We start from the raw sequence: 25,555 nt of genomic DNA, 5'->3' as shown, positions 1-25,555 counted from the left end.
AAACGGAACACATCTCACAGTACAATAATGTACCAAGCGTAGTTAAGTCAGTCAAAAATGTCTTTCATTGAGTGTCAAGTGACATATAACATGTGGAACGCCGGTTCTCACACACACACACACCTAGTGGTCTGGATCGAGCATTCCAATGTATGTTGGTCAATACTGCCCCCTGCTGGTCCATGCAGAACAGTCTGCTCGGGGAGGGAGGATTGTTTACATGTGATTGAGTAAGGTCGCATGGCTTCCTCTCATGTAGGCATTTTTTTTATACCTTTATTTAACTAGGCAAGTCAGTTAAGAACAAATTCTGCCTGTTTGCCACTTTCACCGACTTTCATGGGTTTTCAGATGACAGCATACCAATTAGATAAAGACTGTCCTGTAGAAGACTATGGTGGTACAGAACCAGACCAAAATGCATTTTTAAATAAGAACAATATCCTATTCCTCGTCTTGAGTATTATTCATGGGGTTAACTGTTAAGTCAATAGGTTTTTACCCCCACCAACACAAATTGGGCATTATTCATGTTGAAAAGTTTTATTTATGTAAAAATGACAGTAAATCAAGTTGATAGTAACTGTAAACACCAGGCTACTATAAGCAAGGGAAACCATATACATGCCTCGGATGACAAAGAAGTAGGTTCAATTTCTTTTTTCAGGTTGCATGAAAATACATCAGTACTTCCCATATTTGTACAGTTGCCTTGGCAACTCATTTTAGACACTGTATCACACTTCTCTAGAAGTTCATGTCGGAAGTGTAATACAAATTTAAAAGTTAACAATGCTGCTTGTTTAAAAACTTTCACTGTAATTTCAAATTGCAATTTTTTATTATGTACTGGGATCCCTATACTGGTAAATTGAGACACAGAAAAAAGCAAGAACAATTATGTATAGGAATGAATATACCATAAACTTCCCAATCACATACAATCTCCTCTTTTATAACAACATTGGGAAACAACATTCTGCGATCAACCCTTGAAACCAGTATTTATTTCCTTATGAGAAACAATCATGTTGGTCTTTGGCTGAATGAAATAAAAATGGGAAATACACTGGTGATCTGATGAACTAAGTAGCTGGTACTCAATTCAACCATTAAGGTGATTAGAAAAAGCTTTTATTTCTCACATAAACTATGATCCATTGTTACCAAGAAGATGCATCATGTATTTGTAGGAAAATTCAGGAAACCGTGAAGACCCATGTTTTTATGCTTTTATGAGATATTGATCAATCAAAAAAGTAGAGGGGGGAAAAAGGATCAAAAATACTATCATGGCTTCCTTTCTAGTCGTCGTCAAAGTTCTGTTGTAAAAGGAAGTTAGCAGCCAAGTTCTCGTTCTTCTCACAGGCAAAGTAGGCCTGTATAACAAGTCCTTCTGGGAATCCTAGGGCTTTTAGCTGAAGAGGAAGCAGACAAAGTCAACATGGAAATTAAATTAACAAAGATCAGAAATTACAGGATTTGCATGACTTGTTCAGATAGATAGATATCTATGTAATGGAGTCATTCGTCTTCAGTTGAAAACAACGCAGTCAGAAATCAACACTTGGCTTTTTGTTATTAGGTTTATTTGACATGGAGAATGCAGATTAACTGACATTTCTGTAAATGTTCCAGATTTAGCTAACTAGCTCATTTTCAACTGTAGCCACATATCAACAGCCATCATGACCTGTGAGATTCCTTCCTTACCCGCTCAATGGCCTCCTTCTCCTGGGGTGTGACCTGGATGTAGTTCATGCCACTTCCAGCCTCCCCACCAACCCCCACTCCACCACCACCTCCTCCACCACCCTGTCCCCCCTCCTGGGCTGGCTCGTTCAGCATCTGGATAAACTGCTCTTGGTGGCTGCTGATTTGCTGGGAGGGAAACAAACAAGACATGGTCGTGTTCATTAGGGCACACTGTTGCAATACATTTCCAACGGGAAAGAACAGACATTTCTTAAAGCGATACTTCGGGATTTTCACAATGAAGCCCTTTACCTACTTTATTTTTTAAACGTATCCTTTATTTAACTACGCAAGTCAGTTAAGAACAAATTCTTATTTACAATGACCAGCCTAGAGTCAGATAAACTTGTGGATATCATTTTTATGCATCTGTGTCCAGAATGAAGGAAGTTAGTGTCGCAAGGTAATGCTAACTAGCACTAGTGCAATGACTGGTAGTCTATGGGTATCTACTAGCATGCTAGTAGATGCCCTGGTCAAAAGTAGTGCACTGTAAAAGGGATTAGGGTGCAATTTGGGACATACAGGTGTTTTAGACAGTCTCCCAGTGGGGGTCTGCTGCGATGCCTTCAGGCTCTGATCTCATCACTATGTAGGCCTGAAGAGATTAAGGATACAGAGGGGAATTGATTTGGCAGACAAAAATACCTGGAATTCAGCATTCAACTAGTCTATCTACTGCTCATTTTAACCAGTGCAACTACAATATTGTGGAATAATAGTCTGGATCATCAATTCAGGAGTATATCGTAAATAGCAGTGCTTGTAAATAGCAGTGTGTGTGTGTTGTGTCTTCGGTGACGGTAAGAGTGGCACAGCAGGCTCCCGAGTGGCGCAGCGGTCTAAGGCACTATATCTCAGTGCTAGAGGCGTCACTACAGACCCTGGTTCGATCCCAGGCTGTATCACAACCGGCCGAGATTGGGAGTCCCATAGGGCGGCGCACAATTGGCCCAGCGTCGTCCGGCTTAGGGGACGGTTTGGCCGGGGGAGGCCGCCATTGTAAATAAGAATTTGTTCTTAACCGACTTGCCTAGTTAAAAGGTTAAATAAACACAAAAATAATAATAATATAATAATTAAAAAGAGTATTGTGCGAGTCATCCATACTTGCAGAAGCTGGGGGTTCTCCCTCCCTATCTGCTGTAGTAAGGCAGGGAGCAGAGAGGGGTTCTGCTGGATGATCCGTCTCATCTGGAGGAACTGAGGCTGGTTAACCAGGAACCCCAGAGGATTGGCTGGATACACAGAGGGGAGAAGAGGTGTTCTGTTTCCACAGTTCAACATTACATGTCCACACAGGTCCTTGTACTATACTGATAAATGTAAAACGCAACATGCAACAACTTCAAATATTTGACTGAGTTACAGTTCATAAGGAAATCAGTCAATTTAAATAAATTAGGTCCTAATCTATGGATTTCACATGACTGGATCAGAAAAGCAGTATCTGGTGGGACCATCATTTGCAACACATCTCCTTTAGAGTTGATCAGGCTGTGGAATGTTGTCCCACTCCTCTTTAATGGCTGTGTGAAGTTGTTGAACATTGGTGGAACTGAAACACACTGTCGTAGACGTCAATCCAGAGCATCCCAAACATGGCCTCTGGCGAGAATGTACACCATGGAACATTTTCAGCTTCCAGGAATTGTGTACAGATCAGATCCTTGTAACATGGGGCCGTGCATATCATAACCCGATCTCCACCACGGGGCACTCTGTTTGCAACGTTGACATTAGCAAACCGCTCGCCCACACGACACCGTCTGGCATGTAAAGTTGAAACCGGGATTAATCCGTGAAAAGCATACTCCTCCAGCATGCCAGTGGCGATCAAAGTTGAGTGTTTGCCCATTGAAGTCGCCTTACGACGCCAAACTGCAGTCAGCTCAGGACCCTAGTATGGACGACTAGCACGCAGATGAGCTTCCCTGATACAGTTTGACAGTTTGTGCAGAAATGATTTGCTTTTGTAAACCCACAGTTTCATCAGCTGTCAATTTGTACACAACATTAGAGAGAAACAAACTGTATGGAATATTTATGGGATCTTTTTTTTTCAGCTTATTAACCTCCAGTATGACAAACCGCTTACGGCATGGAACAATCGATCCAGTGCAACATGGAGGTCATCTCAGAATCTAGCTGAGGCTGAGAATGGTCAGGCAATATGTTACCAGTTTCTTATTATTTCAGAAAAAAAAGAGAATAAAAATGCATCAAACGTTTTCTTAGTGTCCACAGCATACATAAGTGTTGTTACCCAGTGTAGAGGCAGGCGCGCCCACCCACACTCACCTCCTGTTGCAACGCTGGCGGGGGTTGTCATACTGCCTGTGTTGAGAGCTGGAGTTCCTCCACCCACAGAGGGCACCACTGGGTCAGCACCCGCATGGTTCTCCTCCCCAGCTGGGATCCCCTGAAAAACACACACGACAACGTTCGCTACCGCATTAGCGACCCAACGTGAGAACTGTCCGACTGTGGAGGAATCTAGCTTGCTTCATTCCAGCTCTAAGTTACATGTGGATGAAAATCATAATAAAATAGAAAACCTGAAGTAATTGAAAAACAAGGGGTATTTTGTTTGTTTTACTATGGAATAACCAGTCAATATCATGTGTGACTCATTTCAGGAAACTCGGCGTATGGCGCACGACACTACTTCACAGGAGAGGTATTTGAACGTAAACATATGTATATATATATATATATATATATATATTTAATTTTTATCAAAATTCGTTTTTTTGTCGTTGCAAAAATGCCTACTGGAACATGTAAACTTTCATGTGACATAATAAACTTGTATGCCATCTGTAAATACTAATAAAATCGTTAAATTACGAACCTAGTTGATTTAGCCACGGAAAAAGCCAGGAACCTTCCCGCTAGCCATGATTGGCTGAGATAATGGATGGGCTGGACATGCCGAGAGATGAGTTTGGATTGGTCTGCCATGTAGCACGCTTCTGTCTATAGCATGAGCTGCTCAGTATGTGTAGATAATCCTTTCCACTGCAGCTTTTTTGAAAGATATCATGAATAACCACAAAAGTGTTGTTTCTGATGACAGTGATGGGGAAGAAATGGCAATCACAGAAGTTGAGTTTTGAAATCAGTCAAATGCCCGGTGGAAGAGTATGATAGCTAAGGAGATGGAGATAATTCTGGCATTTTGATTGCAAATATGTGGAGGGACTTGAAAAGAGAACACAGAAGGCTGTTGGATAAAACACCTGTCTCCGGATAACATCTTCAAACTAAGGGCAACCACGGCATCGTGACAGAGGAAGAATCGTTCCATTGATACGGGTAAGAGTCTAGATAGCTACATTTTCAGATATTATACATTTCTAATTTTGTCAGAAAGTCATTATCATTCATTGCAAGTTAAAGTTAGCTAGCTTGCGTTGGCTGGCTCGCTAGCGTTACATGTATGATCTCTGAAATAATATTATTTAACATTGAACCTAGTTAGTTAGCTTTAGCTACCTGCAGATTCAAGCTTGGTGGCTAGCTATGACAATCAGTTTTTATTGCTAGTAGTATGGGTTGGAACTATTGCCCCGTTCAAAACAACTGGCAAGTAGGAAATCTCTGACTTCATTGCGTTCAAGACAACTGGGAACTCTGGGGGGGGGGGGCTTCATCGTTTAGCTAGCTACCTACTTGTCTAAACAAAATACTCAAATTCTCTAGATGATTACATAACCCATCCGGTTAGCCAGGTGTGTCTGTGGGTTATTACGGCCATCTATTGTATTTAATGAAGATGTGTATACAATAGTTACCCATCCACTAAGCTAGGTGTGGCTGGGGGTTGGTTATAGCATTTCTTTCACATGACCATTCACAATGAATAAAAAGGCGTGTCAGACTAGAGAAGTATATGGTGTGATGGGGAGATACTGTTAGCAGGTACTCCACAGCTGTCTGGGTTGTTAAAGCTGTGTGTGTGGGCTTACTGTTAGCAGCTACTCCACAGCTGTCCGGGTTGTTAAAGCTGTGTGTGTGTGTGTTTACTGTAAGCAGGTACTCCACAGCTGTCTGGGTTGTTGAAGCTGTGTGGTTGAAGCTGTGTGTGTGTGCGCGCTTACTGTAAGCAGGTACTCCACAGCTCTGTCTGGGTTATTGAAGCTGGCTCTGAGCGCTGCCACTACCTGCTCCCTCTCGTAGCCCATCAGCATCATCTCTGTCACCATGTTCTCATATAATTGGCCTGTCACTGAAGAGCAGGAAGAACAACAAACCAACCAGACAGCATTTTGATCTGAGAGATTCTGTAAGCTTCAGATGACATCATTCACTAGGATAAACATAGCCTAATAAAAACAGATTGTGAGGCAGAGCTATGCCTTTCACTTCTTTATCTATATAGGGAAGACTACCAAGACACATGGCCATATACCCATCTATTACAGGACAAGGTAAAGGATAGTCAATCACATATACACTCAATAATAACTTATATCAGGAAGACCATTTACCCAGAGCAGAAGTTGCCTCCTCGAACATGTTCACATTTGTCAATAGACCAGAGGAACTGAAAGAGAAGGAGCGTGACACTGATGAGTACTGTTCAAGTAGTATATCACATGGTCTGCCCTGTACTAAAATACAACCACAAAGAGATGCATTCATCCTTCTATAAGCTCAGACACTAGCAACATGTCTACTGGCCTCGTCTTAGGAGAGAACACACACCGCACGTCCATCTGCCGTTCGTTCAGTGTTTCAGGGACCACCCACCGGTGGGCGACTGCCGACATTTTTACACATGATTCTACATGTAGAATCAGTTCGCAAATGACGGCTGGCACTCTGTTCAGAGGTGCTAAGTAGTCTCAGCTGGCAAACGCTACCGGCGTGTCTGTGCCTTTGCATGAGGCTACCGTTGAGATGGACCGGTAAAAACAGCCTCCTATTAATGGCTGCCAGCTGGGCTGTGGTCTTCAGGCCGAGGTAACATCGACAGCATCCCCAATGGCACCTTACTCCCTATGTAGTGCACTATATAGGCAACAGGGCTCTGGTCAAAAGTAGTGAACGATATAGAAAATAAGTTGCCATTTGTGACACAGCAGTGACTGCCAAACCAGACCTACCTGGTGGGGGTTGATGCTGGTGCTGAAGTGCTGCAGGGCCTCTCCTCGGCTGGTTTGGACCCCTCTGGTGGGTTATCTGAGCCTGGCGAGGCAGCCGTGGGTACAGTGGGGGCTGTAGTGCTGGAGGAGGTGGTGGCGGCAGAACCGGAAGGCTGGGCAGCTGCTGGGGCTGCTTTAGGCTACAGAGAGAAAGGGGACGCCCACAGCACTCGGTTTTTGTTTCTTTCCAAGGCATCTTTTAAAGAACACTTACGCCTATAAGTGATACAGTAACAATGATTTAACCAATATGGATCGTGTCATGTAAGAAGCCTGTGATCCGCTACATACAGACATGGACACATTGGGAATTACTGTGAAGCAGTATTCATTTTAGGTGACTTTCACTTTGTGAGGTAGCAATAGTTAACAAGCTTGCTAGCCTCGTAGTCTATTCATCTTGCTAAAAGTATTGATGGAAAAATCTAATAGGATCAGATCCAAGACTCATAGATATGCAAATAAACAGCCATCTTTACCATTCAATCTTTCAAGGACACTACCTGCTGCCAACTATCAGACACTCAAACTGCGCAGAAGTGACATATTGTAGCTCAGTGTGGTAGAATATTCAATCATTGGATGAACTGTTGCTGCACCTGTATGCATGGGAAGGGGGGCTGTAACACTGATTCCAATCGACTCTGCACAGTGAGATGCAATCTGCATTCTGTCAGTGTGATATTAAGGTGTGTGTCAGCTAATTTTGGCACTTATCTTTTAGATTTGGTCATCGACTAAAATATCATTAAGTCTTATTCAAATGACAAAAATAATTTAGTCTACAGGTGCAAGACAAAAAGTGTGCGAACCCTTTGGAAATGCCTGGATTTTTGCATAAATTGGTCATAAGATTGTGATCTTCATCTAGGTCACAAGAATAGACAGTCTGCTTAAAATAGTAAACAATTATATGTTTCCATGTCTTTCCTGAACACATAGTGTAAACATTCACAGTGCAGTGTAAACATTCACAGTGCAGGGTGGGAAAAGTATGTGAACCCTTGGATTTAACAACTGGTTGACCCTCCTTTGGCAGCAATAACCTCAACCAAACGTTTTGTAGTTGCAGATCAGACCTGCAGAGCTGCTGGCAAAACGCACGAAAGTGCTGTTTGAATGAATGCTTACGAGCCTGCTGCTGCCTACCACCGCTCAGTCAGACTGCTCCATCAAATCAGACTTAGTTATAACATAACAACACACGGAAATACGAGCCTTAGGTCTTTATATGGTCAAATCCGGAAACTATAATCTCGAAAACAAGACGTTTATTCTTTCAGTGAAATACGGAACTGTTCTGTATTTTATCTAACGGGTGGCAGGTAGCAGCAGGCTGCATTGCACAACCTTCAATGTTATGTCATAATTACGTAAAATTCTAGCAAATTAGGTGGCCCAAACTGTTGCATATACACTGACACCGCGTGCAATTTCACCTGGTTAATATTGCCAGCTAACCTGGATTTCTTTTAGCTAAATATGCAAGTTTAAAAATATATACTTCTGTGTATTGATTTTAAGAAAGGCATTGATGTTTATGGTTAGGTACACATTGGCGCAACGATATGCACCGCATCGATTATATGCAACGCAGGACACGCTAGATAAACTAGTAATATCAACCATGTGTAGTTAACTAGTGATTATGATTGATTGTTTATAAGATAAGTTTAATGCCTAGCTAGCAACTTACCTTGGCTTACTGCATTCGCGTAACAAGCAGGCTCCTCGTGGGAGTGCAATGTAATCAGGTGGTTAGAGCATTGGACTAGTTAACTGTAAGGTTGCAAGATTGAATCCCCCGAGCTGACAAGGTAAACATCTGTTGTTCTGCCCCTGAACAAGGCAGTTAACCTACCGTTCCTAGGGCCGTCATTGAAAATAATAATGTGTTCTTAACTGACTTGCCTAGTTAAATAAAGATTAAAAGGTGTAAATTATAATTTTTTTAAATCGGTGTCCAAAAATACAGATTTCTGATTATTTAAACTTGAAAATCGGCCCTAATTAAAATCGGCCATTTTGATTAATCGGTCGACCTCTAGTCTGTTGTGAACTGCTCTCGAGATCATGCCACAGCATCTAAAATCAGGTTGAGGTCAGGACTCAGACTGGGCCACTAGGTGTATTTTCTTCTGTTGATTTACTTCTGCGTTTTGGGTCGTTGTCCTGTTGCATCACTCAACTTCTGTTGAGCTTCAATTGGTGGACAGAGTCTTACATTCTCCTGCAAAATGCCTTGATCGACAGAAAAATACATTTGAAAGTTTATGATAGCAAGATGTCCAGGCCCTGAGAAAGCCCTCAACCATGACGCTCCCTTCACCATACTTTACAGTTGGGATGAGGTTTTGATGTTGTGCTGTTCCTTTCTCTCCAAACATAGTGTTGTGTTCCTTCCAAACAACTCAACTGTATTTTCATCTGTACACAGAATATTTCACCAGTAGCACTGTGGAACATCCAGGTGCCCTTTTGAAAACTTCAGATGTGCAGGAATGTTTTTTTTTCAGACAGTAGTGGCTTCTTCCGTGATGCCCTCCCATGAACACCATTCTTGTTTAGTGTTTGACGTATTGTAGACTCGTCAACAGAGATGTTAGCATGTCTTTAGCTGACACTTCAGGATTCTAGGACTGCTCTTGCAGTCATCTTTGCAGGACGTCCAGTCCTAGGGAGAGTAGCAACAGCGCTGAACTTTCTACACTTATAAACAGTTTGTCTTACCACGGACTGATTAACATCAAGGCTTTTAGAGATAATTTTGTAACCCTTTCCAGCTTTATGCAAGTCAACAACTCTTTATCTTAGGTCTTCTGAGATCTCTTTTGTTCGAGGCATGGCTCACATCAGGCAATGCTTCTTGTGTTTTTTTATAGGGCAAGGCAGCTCTAACAAACAGCTCCAATCTCATCTCAGTGATTGTACTCCAGGTTAGCTGACTCCTGACTCCAATTAGCTTTTGGAAAAGTCATTAACCTAGGAGTTCACATACTTTCTCCGACCTACACTGTGAATGTTTAAATTGTGATTTTTTGTCTATATTGAATACAATAATTTGTGCGTTAGTGTGCTTAAACTGTTTGTCTATTGTTGTGACGTTGATGAAGATCAGACCAAATTTGATGACCAATTTATTCAGAAATCCAGGTAATTCCAAAGGGTTCACATGTTCTCTTGCCACTGTAGTTGTCAAAATGACAAAAACACTGGGCCATTTTAATAAACTAAATGACCTTTCATTTGTATTGTATCATTAACCAATAGTAAACAAATCAGTGTTTCCCCTATATTAATCTAGAAGCGGTGGGCCACCGTTGCTAAATCGTGGCCACCACTCCAAAAAAAAACACATTTAAAATACTTTAAGTGTAAATTTAAACTAACAATAAGACAGTCGGGAGAACGTCAAATCTCATGGCATCCCCATTGATTTTACGTTTGAATCACTCAGCATAAGAACCCGACAAACCATGGCAAAGTGTAGAATTGCAGGAAATGTGCTTTAATTTTTTTTTTATCTCCGCACCATGCCAAAATGTGTAGGATTGCAGGAAATTAATAAAGTCAAAATGGCTACAGGGACTGAGTTGACCATTGTGTGTGGAGTCAGTATAATATTAAATACAATCTTTCTTGTTCTCTTCTATTTATCATGAGTTTTTGTTCCACCTTGCTATTTTTAGTATTACAGTCATAACTGCATTTAGAGCTGGCAAGAAAGGCATTTAACTGACAAGTCTCTCTCGACACTTCTTCAAAGTATTTGCAAAGTAGTATGGGTTGCATCTGTCACATTGTCCTCGTTATCAACGGTCCAACAGCCCAATGTTATTTACTCAATAAATTGTTTGCTATGCATTTGTTTCTGTGCCACCAAAATGTTTGCATAGAGGCCAGAGGGCCACGTTCAGCTGCAAAAACAGAGCTGACGTTATTCCTTATTCAATATGTCAGACAGCCAAGTTTGTTCCACAAAGCTGAAAGTTACCAGTACATTACATCCCGCTGAACGCAACCCAGGTTGTTAGCAATAGCTAGCTAATGAGATGACTGAACAAGGCGTACCCTAAACAAATGGTTAACAATCCGGGCCGCAAATAGCCTTGTTTTAGAATGGCCCACAATATGCTTTATGAATGGAAAATGCGGCCTGCCAATGTAGCGGCGGTATTATGGGTCTACGTTTTGAACAGTAATGGCTAGAATCAAGCCGCTTTTTCTGAAGAAAAGAGGTAGACTTAGCTAGTACATTGGCTACAGAACCTGGCTAAGAAATGCAGTGAGGAAAGTGTGAGGGTTGCGCAAGACTAAAAATGTAAATACTTTTCTATAGTCAAGCGAGGGAAAAACAGGTAGTGCCTTGAGAATGAATTCACACCCCTCGACTTTCTCCACATTTTGTCGTGTTAAAGACAATTTAAAATGAGTTCAAAGTGGACCCCCCCACTGGCCTACACACAATACCCCATAATATCAAAGTGGAATTATGTTTAGAAATTAATTAAAAATGAAAAGCTGGGGATCACGTGACCCTTGAACGAGATGGCCGCATGAACTAAGAGCTCCGCACAAGTAGTTTCCAATTCCTAATCTTACCTCCACTCCAAGTTCACACTCATTTAGATTTAGTAAGAAAAAGTCATGGCGGCTACAAAAGGCGACACTACAGGTGACATTTTTACCCGGACTCGAGTATTAGCGACGGAAAAAGCCTCCAAGAAGAAGCTAGCTTCAGAAAAAACTAGCGCCATTAGCCAGGAGCAAGAGAACCCACTCCCCCACGAGGCACAATGAATGCCAACCTTGCACTCTGTCGAAGACATCCTTTCTGAGTTGAGATCCAACGTACAGAACTAAACACCAAATTAGATGCCATTAACTCTCAGTTCAGTGCGATAGGGGGCAAGGTGACAATCCTGGAAAACGCCTTGCCTGACATCAACAACAAGAACCATAAACGCGGGGAGGCTGGACGAGGCAGAGGGGCGAATCCTATCCATGGAAAACTTATTGACAGATGCCATGGAAACAATAGCATATGCTAAAAAGAAAATCGAGCATCTGGAAGAGAAAACAGAGGACCTGGAAAACAGGGGGCGAAGGAATAATTGTGTTCTATTCAATCTGGGCGAAAAAAAAGGAGGGAATCATGCCACTGATCCGCTACCTGCAAGACAAACTTCCCGAGTGGCTCCACCTGCCCACCGACAGGCCCATAGAACTCGAGAGAACTCACCAAGCACTGAGGCCCCCACCAGCAGCCAGACAACCACCGCGCCCAATCACCATACGTTTCCTGAGATTCACCGACAAGGAACGAGTCCTACAGGCGGCGAAAAACAACACCATCACAGTGGGAAACTCGCTTTACACCAGGACCTGTCAGCTGGAATACGCCGAGAATTTGACAAAGTGAAGAAATACTCCATTGACCGAGGCATCTTCAGGGGATTCAAATACCCAAACGAGCTCAGGATTCTTCACCAAGGAGCCTTGCGACACTTAAACTCCCGAAGAGGCAAAACGTTTTTTGAAAGACAATCCTGGCCAATGAGAAACAGACCAAATACTAAATGCCATTACTAAAGGAGGTAAGAGGACATATAGCCGATATCCAGAAACCCACCCCCTAAATGTCATTATAGCCGTCCAATTTATATTTATTTTCCTTTAACTGAGAGGGATGGGCTGTATAGCCTAACCTAGGCCCACTAATGTTTCAGCCTACTTTTATTTCCCTGTTTTTTTGTTGTTGCTATTATTACCTGGGGTTCCCTATGTCTCTTGGGGGAGGTATATGTAGGCTGGGCTATTGATTTGATTTTTCTCCCCTCTTTTACTGTGGTCTGGACGAGGGCAACTGTGTTATTTACTCAATGCGGGGTGGAGAGGATGAGGCATTTCTTTGGTGGGGAGAGGGAGACGTTGTGCGTTGCTAACTGTTCCCGTTTTTTGTTTTATTCGGAACACAGAATAGAGACTGAGCGGGGGGGGGTAATAGATCCAACGGGATGTGTCGAGTTGTTTGGGAACTCGGCTGGGGTGTTCAGAGATTATTATTTTATGTACACCATTTATTTTCCTTTTATGTGAACGCAGCTGTAATTACTATCCACTTTTACCCAGCGATGACTTGCACTAAAGTTCGATTACTGCTCGATGACGATGACTAGTACCTTAAATCTATTGACATGGAACTGCCATGGTCTAGGGCATGCAATAAAACAAAAAAATATACTATGTGCTCTAAAAAAGGAAAAAGCAGACATTGCGCTATTACAAGAGACACACCTCTGTGTGCTCCGCAGAGCTTGGGTGGGACAGGTGTATTTCTCATCTTTCAAATCAAACAGTAGAGGCACAGCCATACTTATCCATAAAAATGTTCCATTCATAATAGACAAAAACATATCTGATCCGGAGGGGAGATTTATTTTGATAACTGGGTCACTATATGGTCAACCAATTACTATATTAAACATATACGCCCCAAACACAGATACTCCTGCCTTCATGTCAAAAATTATAACCCTGTTCAATGAGCATTGTGTCTCCTTTGGTGTGGTGGCCGGAGATAATTGTACCCTTAACCCAACCCTAGACAAATCATCTCAAGTCCCCACCACAAATCCTAGATCTGCAAAGATGTTGAACTCTCTTACTAAAGAGATGGGACTGATAGATATCTGGAGAGAGAATAATAGCTCATCTATGGACTATACATACTACTCTAATGTCCATAACACCTACTCCAGTATAGATTACATTTTTATCCCAAAGAGTTTCGTAAATTCAGCCACTTGTACAATCGGACCCATAGTACTTTCAGATCACGCCTTTGTCCACCTCCGCTTTGACCTCTGCAAAAACATCCCGAGGTCAAAGAGCTGGAAATTCAACACCTCCATGCTATCAAATGACGAGTTCCATACATTGGTAACTACATGGATAGACAACTACACACAAGACAATAAAGATTCTCCTGTTTCTCCGGCCACAATGTGGGACGCTGCTAAAGCCACACTAAGAGGTCATCTAATTGCATATGCTTCTTCTAAGAAAAATGCAATGGAAGCACACAGGCTAGATCTTGAGAGGGAGCTGGAATGCTGTGGAAAAAAATACATAAACAATCCCTAGACAGCACCTCCTGGAGTCATCTTAAAGCAGCCAAAGACAAACTGAATTTGGACTACACTCGGGAGATTAAAAAAAAAAGTTATCTTTACTAAACAGAAATACCATGAGTATAGCAATAGGCCCAGTAGATTGCTTGCTTACCAATTAAAAAAGGAGCAGTCAGAGCGTACAATCATGGCTATCCGAACAGCAGAGGACGAGATCACATATGACCCAAAAAAGATAAATTAAACTTTTCATGATTTTTACTGCAAACTATATACCTCTGAGAGAAAACACACGGAGGCAGAACTCCACTCTTTCCTAGAGGGAATCTCGCTACCTAAACTATCAGAGACCGACCAGGAAGATCTCAACTCCCCCTTCACTCCTGAGGAGATCCTGGATGCAATTACCTCCATGCCACCTAATAAGTCCCCAGGCCCAGATGGATACCCCAGAGAGTTCTACAAAGCTTTTTGGCTTTTTGGCCCCAGCTCAGCCCTATCTTCATGCCAATGCTGGAGGATTCTTGCAAAACCGGAGTTCTCCCAGACTCAATGCACACAGCTCGCATTACAGTGTTGCTAAAAAAGGACAAGGACCCCCTATCCTGCTCGTCCTTCCGGCCCATAAGCTTGTTGGATTTCGACTATAAAATAATTACCAAATTGCTCGCCAAAAGACTAAACACTCTTCTCCCCAAAATAATAAAAGCGAACCAAACTGGATTTATTAGAGACAGATACTCTTCTGATAACATTCGCCGTCTTTTTGATAATATTGATCAAGTAAACGTACAAAAGATTCCTGTCCTGCTGGCTTCACTGGATGCTGAGAAGGCGTTTGACAGGATGGAGTGGAGCTTTCTGTTTTCAGTCTTAGAAAAGTTCAATATGGGCCCAAATTTTACTATACTCTCATCCAAATGCCATGGTGACTACTAATGGACTGAACAGATTCCCTCTGGAACGGGGCACAAGACAAGGGTGCTCGCTGTCCCCGCTGCTCTACTTGTTGGGGGCGGAGCCTCTGGCAGAGCTGATAAGGAGCAATCCATCAATCGATGTGCCATGGGTGTTTCTGCAGGTGGCCTGCAGCACAAGATTTCGCTTTACGCAGATGATGTCTTGCTCTACATATCCAACCCTGAGAAATCCCTCCCTCTCATTTTAGACACAATTGCTAGAGGTACAGTTTGATATGAACCCGTGTATCTATCTTCTTAATGCCCAGCAGGACTTTGTTCTTGATCCTGACAGAGAAAATTTGCTTATGACTATTACATACTTTGCTAAGAAATGTATTCTTCTATTGTGGGCCTCTAATACCCCCCCCTACATTTAAAATGTGGATTGACCAGATTGTTGACTTTCTTCCTCTTGAAAAGCTCACTTATGACCTCCACAAGAGACAGCCCAAGTTTGATAGACTCTGGTCTCCACTATTCAACTATATTTCAAACTGAACAGAGTGAACGGGGTGACTAGGGAAATGCGCAGATACATGTTGTGTAAGGTACTGTAAAACCTAAAAACGAATTATTGGCCCGTCGTCTCAGCGAATGCTTGAAATAGCTGATAAGAACCTTGATAATGCTGCTGCAAGTGTTGTGCTTTTTTGTATGTTTTTATTTTAATTTAGTTTTTGAGTACGTGTGCGTATGTATGTATGTATGTATGTAATATATATATACACACATACACACCAAGAAAAACTTTATCATTCATTTTAATTGTATTTTTATTTTTTCAAATGTATTATTATTTTTTTACTTTATTTTTATAAAGCCTGTCACATCTGTGAATGTGGAATGTGTTTTGTTGGTTGCTTGAAAAACAAGAACTTAATAAAACTTTAAATTGAAAAAAAAAAAAATATGAAAAGCTGAAATGTCGAGTCAATAAGTATTCAACCCCTTTGTTATGGCAACCCTAAAGTTCAGGAGTAAACATGTGTTTAACAAGTCACCTAATAAGTTGCATGGACTCACTGTGTACAATAAGTGTCTCCTCATCTCTGTAGCCCACACATACAGATAATTGTAAGGTCCCTCAGCCGAGCAGTGAATTACAAACACAAAGACCAAGGAGGTTTTCCAAAGCCTCGTTCCAATGGCACTTATTGGTAGATGGGGCAATATTATTTTATTTTTTTAAAGCAGACATCAAATATCCTTTTGAGCATGGGGAAGATACTACACTTTGGATGGTGTATCTATACACCCAGTCACTACAAAGAGACAGGTGTCCTTCCTAACTATGTTGCCGGAGAGGAAGGAAACCACTCCGGATTTCAACATGACGCCAATTTGACTTCAAATCTAAATGCATTTGTCACATGCGCTGAATACGACAGGTGTAGACCGTAGTGATATACTTACAGCCCTTAACCAACAATGCAGTTAAGAAAAATATGTGTGAAGTAAAAATAGATAAGAAAAAAAATCTAATAAATAATTGAAGAGCAGCAGTAACATAACAGTAGTGAGGCTATATACAGGGGGTACCGGTACAGAGACAATGTGCGGAGGAAAGATGTACATGTAGGTAGTTATTAAAGTGACTATGCGTTGATGAACAAACAGAGTAGCAGCAGAGTAAAAGAGGGGGTGGGGGGGACAACGCAAATTGTCTGGGTAGCCATTTGATTAGCTGTTCAGGAGTCTTATGGCTTGAGGGTAGAAGCTGTTAAGAAGCCTTTTGGACTTATATTGGTACTCCGGTACAGCTTGCCGTGCAGTGGCAGAGAGAACAGTCTGACTAGGGTGGCTGGAGTCTGACAATTTTTAGGGCCTTCCTCTGACGTCACCTGGTATAGAGGTCCTGGATGGCGGGAAGCTTGGCCCCAGTGATGTACTGGGCTGTACGCACTACCCTCTGTAGTGCCTTGTAGTCAGAGGCCGAGCAGTTGCCATACCAGGCAGTGATGCAACCATTGCTCTCAATGGTGCAGCTGTAGAACCTTTTGAGGATCTGAGGACCCATGCCAAATCTTTTCAGTCACCTGAGGGGCAATAGGATTTGTCGTGCCCTCTCCACAGCTATCTTGGTGTGTTTGGACCATGATCGTTTGTTGGTGATGTGGACACCAAGGTACTTGAAGCTCTCAACCTGCTCCACTACAGCCCCTTTTCCTGCAGTCTGCAATCATCTCTTTTGTCTTCATCACTTTGAGGGAGAGGTTGTGGTCCTTGCACCACGCGGCCAGGTCTCTGACCTCCACATTGGCCGTCTCATCATTGTCGGTGATCAGGCCTACCAGTGTTGTGTCGTCGGCAAACTTAATGGTGCCTGGCCATGCAGTCAAGACTGAACAGTGAATACAGAAGGGGACCGAGCACACACCCGAGGAGCCCCTGTGTTGAGGATCAGCGTTGCGAATTTCTTGTTACCTACCCTTACCACCTGGGGGCGGCCCGTCAGGAAGTCCAGGATCCAGTTGCAGAGGGAGATGTTTACTCCCAGGGTCCTTAGCTTAGTGATGAGCTTTGACGGCACTATGGTGTTGAACGCTGAGCTGTCATCAATGAATAGCATTCTCACATAGGTGTTCCTTTTGTCCAGGTGGGAAAGGGCAGGGTGGAGTGCAATAGAGATTGCATCATCTGTGGATCTGTTTGGGCAGTATGCAAATTGGAGTGGATCTAGGGATTCTGGGATAATGGTGTTGATGTGAGCCATGACCAGCGTATCAAAGCACTTCATGGCTACAGATGTGAGTGCTACAGGTCAGTAGTAATTTAGACAGGTTACCTTAGTGTTCTTGGGCACAGGAATTATCAAACCTGCCAACCCTGTCCAACTTTTTAGAGTACCAGCTGCGTGCGGTAAATGGCAGATTCATCTCGCTCGCGTAGCACATGCCGAATTGGGGTTCTTTCCCCCCGCATGCTTGTGCTGTTTGGGTCTGATCATTTTTAAAACACGGTCCCTAATGAACACTAAAAGCAAAATCATTTTTGAAAACATAATAAAAACAAATGATCACGTTGACACAGACCGCAAACTGACTAGACAAAGCTTAAGTAGGCTACCGCAAAGGGAATCTGAACACTGTTCGCTAGAAGAGTCAGGTGTTTCAGCCTATGTAAAAGGTGCCTATTGGATTTGTATTTATTTGCATACATAATTTCAGATTTTCGAAATTGATAAAATCTCAAATCTAGTGCAAAGGCCTTTTAGAAGCGTCTGTGTGTTGCAGCTCGTACACGTCTGTGTGTTGCAGCTCGTACACGTCTGTGTGTTGCAGCTCGTACATGTCTGTGTGTTGCAGCTCGAGAGTCGGGATGTTAGATTTACCGTGAATTTATTTTTTATTAAAACGTAAAATAAATAACAAATAACTTTTCTGCTTACTATTAAAATCGGATCTCGTACCTGCGTTCATGGACAGAAGAGCGTCGTTGGTATGCAAAATGCGTGCATGTTGGCAGGTCTGGACTATAGTGGTCTGCTTGAAACATGTTGGTATTACAGACTCAATCAGGGGCAGGTTGAAAATGTCAGTGAAGACACTTGCCGATTGTCATCGCATGCTCGGTGTACACATCCTGGTAATCCAGCCTGGCCCTGCAGCCTTGTGAATGTTGACCTGTTTAAAGGCCATACTCACATTGGCTACTGAGAGCGTGATCGCAGTCGTACAGAACAGCAGATGCTCTCATGCATGCTTCAGTGCTGCTTGCCTCGAAGTGAGCATAAAAGGCATTTAGCTCATCTGGTAGGCTTGTGACACTGGACAGCTTGCGGCTGTGCTTCCCTTTGTAGTCTAATAGTTTGCAAGCCCTGCCACATCTGACGCACGCCGGTGTAGTACAATTCAATCTTAGTCCTGTATTGATGCTTTGCCTGTTTGATGGTTCGTCAGAGGGCATAGTGGGATTTCTTAAGCGTCCAGATTAGAGTCCCGCTCCTTGAAAGCGGCAGCTCTACCCTTTTGCTCAGTGCGGATGTTGCCAGGAATCCATGGCTTCTGGTTGGGGTATGTACGTACAGTCACTGTGGGGCCATCGATGCATTTATTGATGAAGCCAGCGACTGATGTGGTGTACTCCTCAATGCCATCGGAAGCATCCCGGAACATGTTCCAGTCTGTGCTAACAAAACAGTCCTGAAGCTGAGCATCTGCGTCATCTGACCATTTCTTTACTGACCGAGTCACTGGTGCTTCCTGCTTTATTTTTTGCTTGTAAGCGGGAGGATAGAATTATGGTCAAATGAAGAGTGAGGGAGAGCTTTGTATGCGTCTGTGGAGTAAAGGTGAACTAGAGGTTTTTTTTTTCTCTCCTCTGATTGAACATTTAACATGCTAGAAGAAATTAGGAAAAACAGATTAAAGTTTCCCTGCATTAAAGTCCAAATCACATCTTCAAATGAAATGTTATTCATCACATGCTCCAAATACAACAGCTGTAGACCTTACAGTGAAATGTGTACTTACAAGCCCTTAACCAACAACGCAGTTCAAGAAATATTTAACAAAATATTCACTAAATAAAGCAAAGTAATTTTTTAAAATCAAAAGTAACATAGTAAAATATCAACGAGGCTATATACAGGGGGTACCAGTAACGAGTTAATGTGCAGGGGTACAGGTGAGTCAAGGTCATTTGTACATGTGGGTAGGGTAAAGTGACTATGCATAGATAATAATAAATAGTGACTAACAGCAGTGTAAAAACAAAGAGAAGGGGGGGCAACGTAAATAGTCCAGGTGGCCATTTGATTAATTGTTCATCAATCTTATGGCTTGGGGGTAGGAGCTGTTAAGGAGTCTTTTGGACCTAGACAAGGCGCTCCGGTACCACTTGCCGTGCGGTAGCAGAGAGAACAGTCTAAGACTGGAGTCTGACAATTTTTTGGCCCTTCCTCTGACGCTGCCTAGTATACAGGTCCTGGATGGCAGGAAGCTTGGCACCAGTGATGTACTGGTATGCACTACACTCTAACCTTAAAACAGTTACAGAGTTTAATGGCTGTGATAGGCAAAAACAACATTGTAGTTACTCCACAATATTAACCTAATTGACAGAGGGAAAATGAGGGAGCATGTACAGTATTAAAACAATTCAAATCATGCATCCTGCTTGCAACAAAGCATTAAAGTAATACTGCAATGTGGCAAGGCAATTAACCTTTTGTCGTGAATACAAAGTTATGTTTGGGGCAAATGCAATACAACATATTACAGTGGATCACTTCATATTTTTAAGCACAGTGGTGGCTGCATCATGTTATGGGTATGCTTGCAATCATTAAGGAATGGGAAGTTTTTCAAGATAAAACATATGTACTTAATGGCGCTAAGGACTGGAAAAATGCTAGAGGAAAGCCTGGCTCAGTCTGCTTTCTACTAAATACTAGGAGATTAATTCCCCTTTCAGCAGGACAATAACCTAAAACACAAGGCCAAATCTACACTGGAGTTCCTTACCAGGAAGGAAATAAAAGTTACTGGGTGGCCGAGTTACAGTTTTGACTTAAATCTGCTTGAAAATCTATGACAAGAACTGATGTAGGCTAGGCGTATGCACCCAATGTTGAACAGAATTGAGCATCTGTGCTGCTAATATTAATTGTGCTCGTCACTGAAAAGCGCTCAATCTCTCCAAAAACTATTGTTCAGTCCACTGAGATTTGTCACAGGGATAATATTCTCCTTTCAGTCAACTGAAATTAAAAATAATTTTAGTCATTATTTCCTGGGTCTATTTAGTCAGTTATAACCTCGTCAATTGCCCATGATAAGAAATTGATGTTCGATTAATATTTGTCACAATTTTTGTTGACTAAATTAACACCGGTGTGACAGGCCTAGGAAATCTACATCACACACAGACACGTATGTCCAATGACATGGAAAGTTAATTAAGTCCATCTGCCAATATCAGTGGGTGCCACAGTATGTGTGTTATGGTCTGGTGTGTGTGTGAAAATGGTTTTACGATGCAAAAACTGTTCTGTGCCATCTACTCTTAAATTCTCCACCACAATAAAGGCCAGATTTCAACCCCTCTAATACCTTACCTTTGCCACCATGACAACCACAAAGTTCTTCTCATCAATCTTATAGTCCTTGATAGCAGTGTCATCATTTAGGATTTTCCCTGCAAGGAACAAACATGAAGATTAGAGGTCGGCCGATTAATTGGAATGGCCGATTAATTAGGGCAGATTTCAAGTTCATAACAATCGGAAGTCAGTATTTTTGTACACCGATTTGGCAGATTATTATTTTTTTTTCACACCTTTATTTAACTAGGAAAGTCAGTTAAGAACACATTTGTATTTTCAATGACGGCCTAGGAACGGTGGGTTAACTGCCTCGTTCAGGGGCAGAACAGATTTTTACCTTGTCAGCTCGGGGGATTCAATCTTGCAACCTTACAGTTAACTAGTCCAACACTCTCACCACCTGCCTCTCATTGCACTCCACGAGAAGCCTGGCTGTTACGCGAATGCAGTAAGCAAAGGTAAGTTGCTAGCTAGCATTAAACCCATCTTATAAAAAACAATCAATCATAATCGCTAGTTAAACTAGTAATATCAACCATTTGTAGTTATCTAGCGTGTCGTGCGTTGCATATAATCGATGCGGTGCGTATCGTTGCTCCAATGTGTACCTAACCATAAACATCAATGCCTTTCTTAAAATCAATACACAGAAGTATATATTTTTAAACCTACATATTTAGCTAAAAGAAATAGCAGGCAATATTAACCAGGTGAAATTGTGTCACTTCTCTTGCGTTCATTGCACACAGAGTGTGTATATGCAACAGTTTGGGCCACCTAATTTGCCAGAATTTTACATAATTATAACATAACATTGAAGGTTGTGCAATGTAACAGGAATATTTAGACTTATGCATGCCACCGTTAGATAAAATACGGAACGGTTCCGTATTTAACTGAAAGAATAAACGTCTTGTTTTCGAGATGATAGTTTCCAGATTCGTCCATATTAATGACCTAATGCCTTTGTGTGTTATTGTTATAACTACGTCTATGATTCGATAGAGCAGTCTGACTGAGCGGTGGTAGGCAGCAGCAGGCTCACAAGCATTCATTCAAACAGCACTGACTTCAAGCCTATCAACTCCCGAGATTAGGCTGGTGTAACCGATGTGAAATGGCTAGCTAGTTAGCGGGGTGTGAGCTAATAGCGTTTCAAACGTCACTCGCTCTGAGACTTGGAGTAGTTGTTCCCCTTGCTCTGCATGGATAACGCTGCTTCGAGGGTGGCTGTTGTCGTTGTGTTCCTGGTTTGAGCCCAGGTAGGAGTGAGGAGAGGGACGGAAGCTATACTGTTACACATAAGAACATCCAATAGTCAAAGGTTAATGGAATACAAATGGTATAGAGAGAAATAGTCCTATAATTCCTATAATAACTACAACCAAAAACTTCTTACCTGGGAATATTGAAGACTCATGTTAAAAGGAACCACCAGCTTTCATATGTTCTCATGTTCTGAGCAAGGAACTGAAACGTTAGCTTTCTTACATAGCACATAGTGCACTTTTACTTTCTTCTCCAACACTTTGTTTTTGCATTATTTAAACCAAATTGAAACATGTTTCATTATTTATTTGAGGCTAAATGGATTTTATTGATGTATTATATTAAGTTAAAGAGTTCATGCAGTATTGTTGTAATTGTCATTATTACAAATAAAAATACATTTAAAAAAAATATATATATACACACATAACGGCCGATGAATCGGTATCGGCCTTTTTTGGTCCTCCAATAATCGGTATCGCCGTTGAAAAATCATAATCGGACGACCTCTAATGAAGATAGTTATCAGCCAACAATGCTTCGAGAACCCTGACATTCTATGCCAATGAAATTCACAGAAGCCTATCCCTGGGAAGAACCCTGCTATCCTGTTAAGTCATAGTGGTGAAGAAACATTAAAAGATGCACTATGCTGAAATCGCTCCACCATTTCCTAGTTACTAAGAATCTAACAGTTCGACCTAAATTCAGTTTATTTACAAAACAAGCAACTATAGTGTAGATAATCATTATACCATCTAAACCGCTGTGAAATATTTTTCATAACCAAAAATAGTATTTGAAGCTGGTGTAGAAACATTAAAATTAAACACAAAAACTAAACTTAAGACCGGGAAACATATAGTGTACATAGAAACAGCTCTACCACAGACTTTCTTTAATAATAGATCTATAACTTACATCTATGTGAGTTTGTTAAAGTCTCCCAAAAAGTCACATTTTGCAGCTTTAAAAAGTCACATACACGGACTGAATACTATTTCTGCATTCCCATAACATAATTATACTGATCAAAAATATCAAAAACGCAACATGCAACAATTTAAATTATTTTACTGAGTTACAGTTCATAAGGAAATCAGTCAATTGAAATAAATTAATTAAGCCCTAAACTATGGAATTCACATGACTTGGCAGGGGCACAGCCATGGGTGGTCCTGGTAGGGCATAGGCTAACCTACTAAATCAAAATAAATTTTTCCCCACAAAGGGTTTTATTACAGGCAGAAATCCTCCTCAGTTTCATCAACTGTCTGGGGGGCTGGTCTCAGACTATCCCGCAGGTGAAGAAGCTGGGTGTGGAGGCCCTGGGCTGTTGTGGTTACACGTGGTCTGCAGTTGAGGCTGGTTTGACGTAGTGCCTAATTCTCTAAAATGACGTTGAGGCGGCTTTTGGTAGAGAAATTAACATCTCTGGCAACATTCCTGCAGTCAGCATGCCAATTGCACACACCCTCAACTTGAGACATCTATGGCATTGGGTTGTGTGACAACTGCACATTTTAGAGTGGCCTTTTTATTGTCCCCAGCACAAGGTGCACCTGTGTAATGATCGTGCTGTTTAATCAGCTTCTTGATATTCCACAGTGTCTGCTGGATAGATTATCTTGGCAAAGTAGAAACGCTCACTAACAGAGATGTGCACAACATTTGTGATAAATAAGCTTTTTGTGCATATGGAACATTTCTGGGATCTTTTGTCTCAGCACGTGAAACATGGGACTAACATTTTACATGTTGTGTTTATATTTTTTGTTCAGTATACATGACAACCTGTGTACTGACATACTTATGCAGCTCTCTTATCAGTGTGGCACAAGGCAAACCAACAGGAGACATGTAATTATATTATGACAGCACAACGATTTATTACGCTTAAAAAAAAATAAAAGTCCTTATACTGCCAGACGAAATGTAGAGTAGGGTAATAAAATACAAACTGTACCTGCATATATCAATTTCTGCCCTGCAACCGGAAAACCATCGTTTCCCTTCTCATTCTCAATTCTTTCCTTTAAGGTTTTTACCTGTAAAGAAAAAGAGTAGACAAAGTATAAAGGGATCGAAGTCCATCGTGAGAAATATATGTTGTCAAACCTAGAGCTGTCGTTAGATAGTTAGCTATATGGATCAATGATCTGAACCATTACATTTTCCAAATAGGTAACAAACTATTCAACTGCTTCATAATTAGCTAGCTACCGAGCTACGTGTGACTAACGTTAACAAATTAACGTTAGCTAGCTATAATAGATGACTAATATTACTTAACAGTAGTTAGCTAGCTAACTAGCTATAAAACAAACCCAAAAGTTGTCGTTTTGAATAAATATCTATTGTAAACATAAATTGCAACTATGCATGACAAAAGTGATTTAACTAGACAGCGTTAACTAATGAGCTCGCTAGTTGAGATTGATAAAGTTCAGCTAATTAGGTAGCTAACGTTACTAGCTAAAGCTAGCATAAATCAGTCAACGTTAGTTACTATTTCCTCACGTTTCAGATCTGTTTTTGCATCACAAAATCGCAATAAGTGTATATCAAGCAATTTACTACTTTTACGTTAAAGACTATTACTAATTCACTACTTGAATGGGGACTTGAACATGTTTAAATTGCTTCGCTTACCTACAGTAGTTATCCATGTCAAACTAGCTATAATGTGTGCTAGCTAACGTTATAGCCAACGGTAACTTAGCCGAAGCCACCCACCCCCTTCAACAAATGCATGATGGTTTCAACTCACCGTCTCCTCTTCGTCTATGTCGATTTTAAATGTCTGCTGCTGGAGGGTTTTCAAAGTGATCTGCATTTTCGCGATGAACAATTTAGCTTAGGTTTCTTTACTTATTTCACCACGTACTCTTTCCGTGGGTGTAGGTCGATTCGTTACTATTCCCGCTAGCTCATCACAACCTGTCCGGCGCCATTACGCTTTTGGCTTTTCAGTGCATAAACAAACCTGACTTTGCACAAAAAGGCGAGTAGGCATGTGCAACTGGTGACGCGAGGGCTACATTGCAAGAAACATGGGAAATTGAGTATTCATTTGAATTAATCCGTCCATTCATTAATTCAGACATGCATTCATTGTGAGCAGCGCATCACAGATAAAAAAAATTAATGAAATAAAAACTTGTTTTGAGTCAACACCAGCATCATCGGCGCATCCATGATCTTTCCCGATCGAGGGAATACTTTTTTAGTTTCTTCCCG

The 25,555-nt window shown here is 41.6% G+C and overlaps 1 protein-coding gene across 1 annotated transcript; it reads right to left on the bottom strand.

Moving 5' to 3' along the window:
- Positions 1-524: 524 nt before the first annotated feature.
- Positions 525-25,555, bottom strand: LOC118391566 (UV excision repair protein RAD23 homolog B-like). Its single transcript, XM_035783072.2, has 10 exons — positions 25,086-25,555; positions 24,282-24,363; positions 21,059-21,138; positions 6,867-7,045; positions 6,249-6,304; positions 5,859-5,986; positions 4,057-4,177; positions 2,866-2,993; positions 1,714-1,881; positions 525-1,418 (listed from the first exon to the last, which is right to left on the bottom strand). The coding sequence occupies exons 1-10, from the start codon at positions 25,149-25,151 to the stop codon at positions 1,305-1,307; spliced, it is 1,122 nt and encodes a 373-aa protein (XP_035638965.1). The 5' UTR covers positions 25,152-25,555; the 3' UTR covers positions 525-1,304.

The sequence above is a fragment of the Oncorhynchus keta genome, chromosome 12 (assembly GCF_023373465.1).
Source record: "Oncorhynchus keta strain PuntledgeMale-10-30-2019 chromosome 12, Oket_V2, whole genome shotgun sequence".
In the NCBI taxonomy this organism is placed as follows: Eukaryota; Metazoa; Chordata; class Actinopteri; order Salmoniformes; family Salmonidae; genus Oncorhynchus; species Oncorhynchus keta.
Note: the sequence above shows the minus strand (reverse complement) of the source record. Positions and strands in the feature narration are given on the sequence as shown.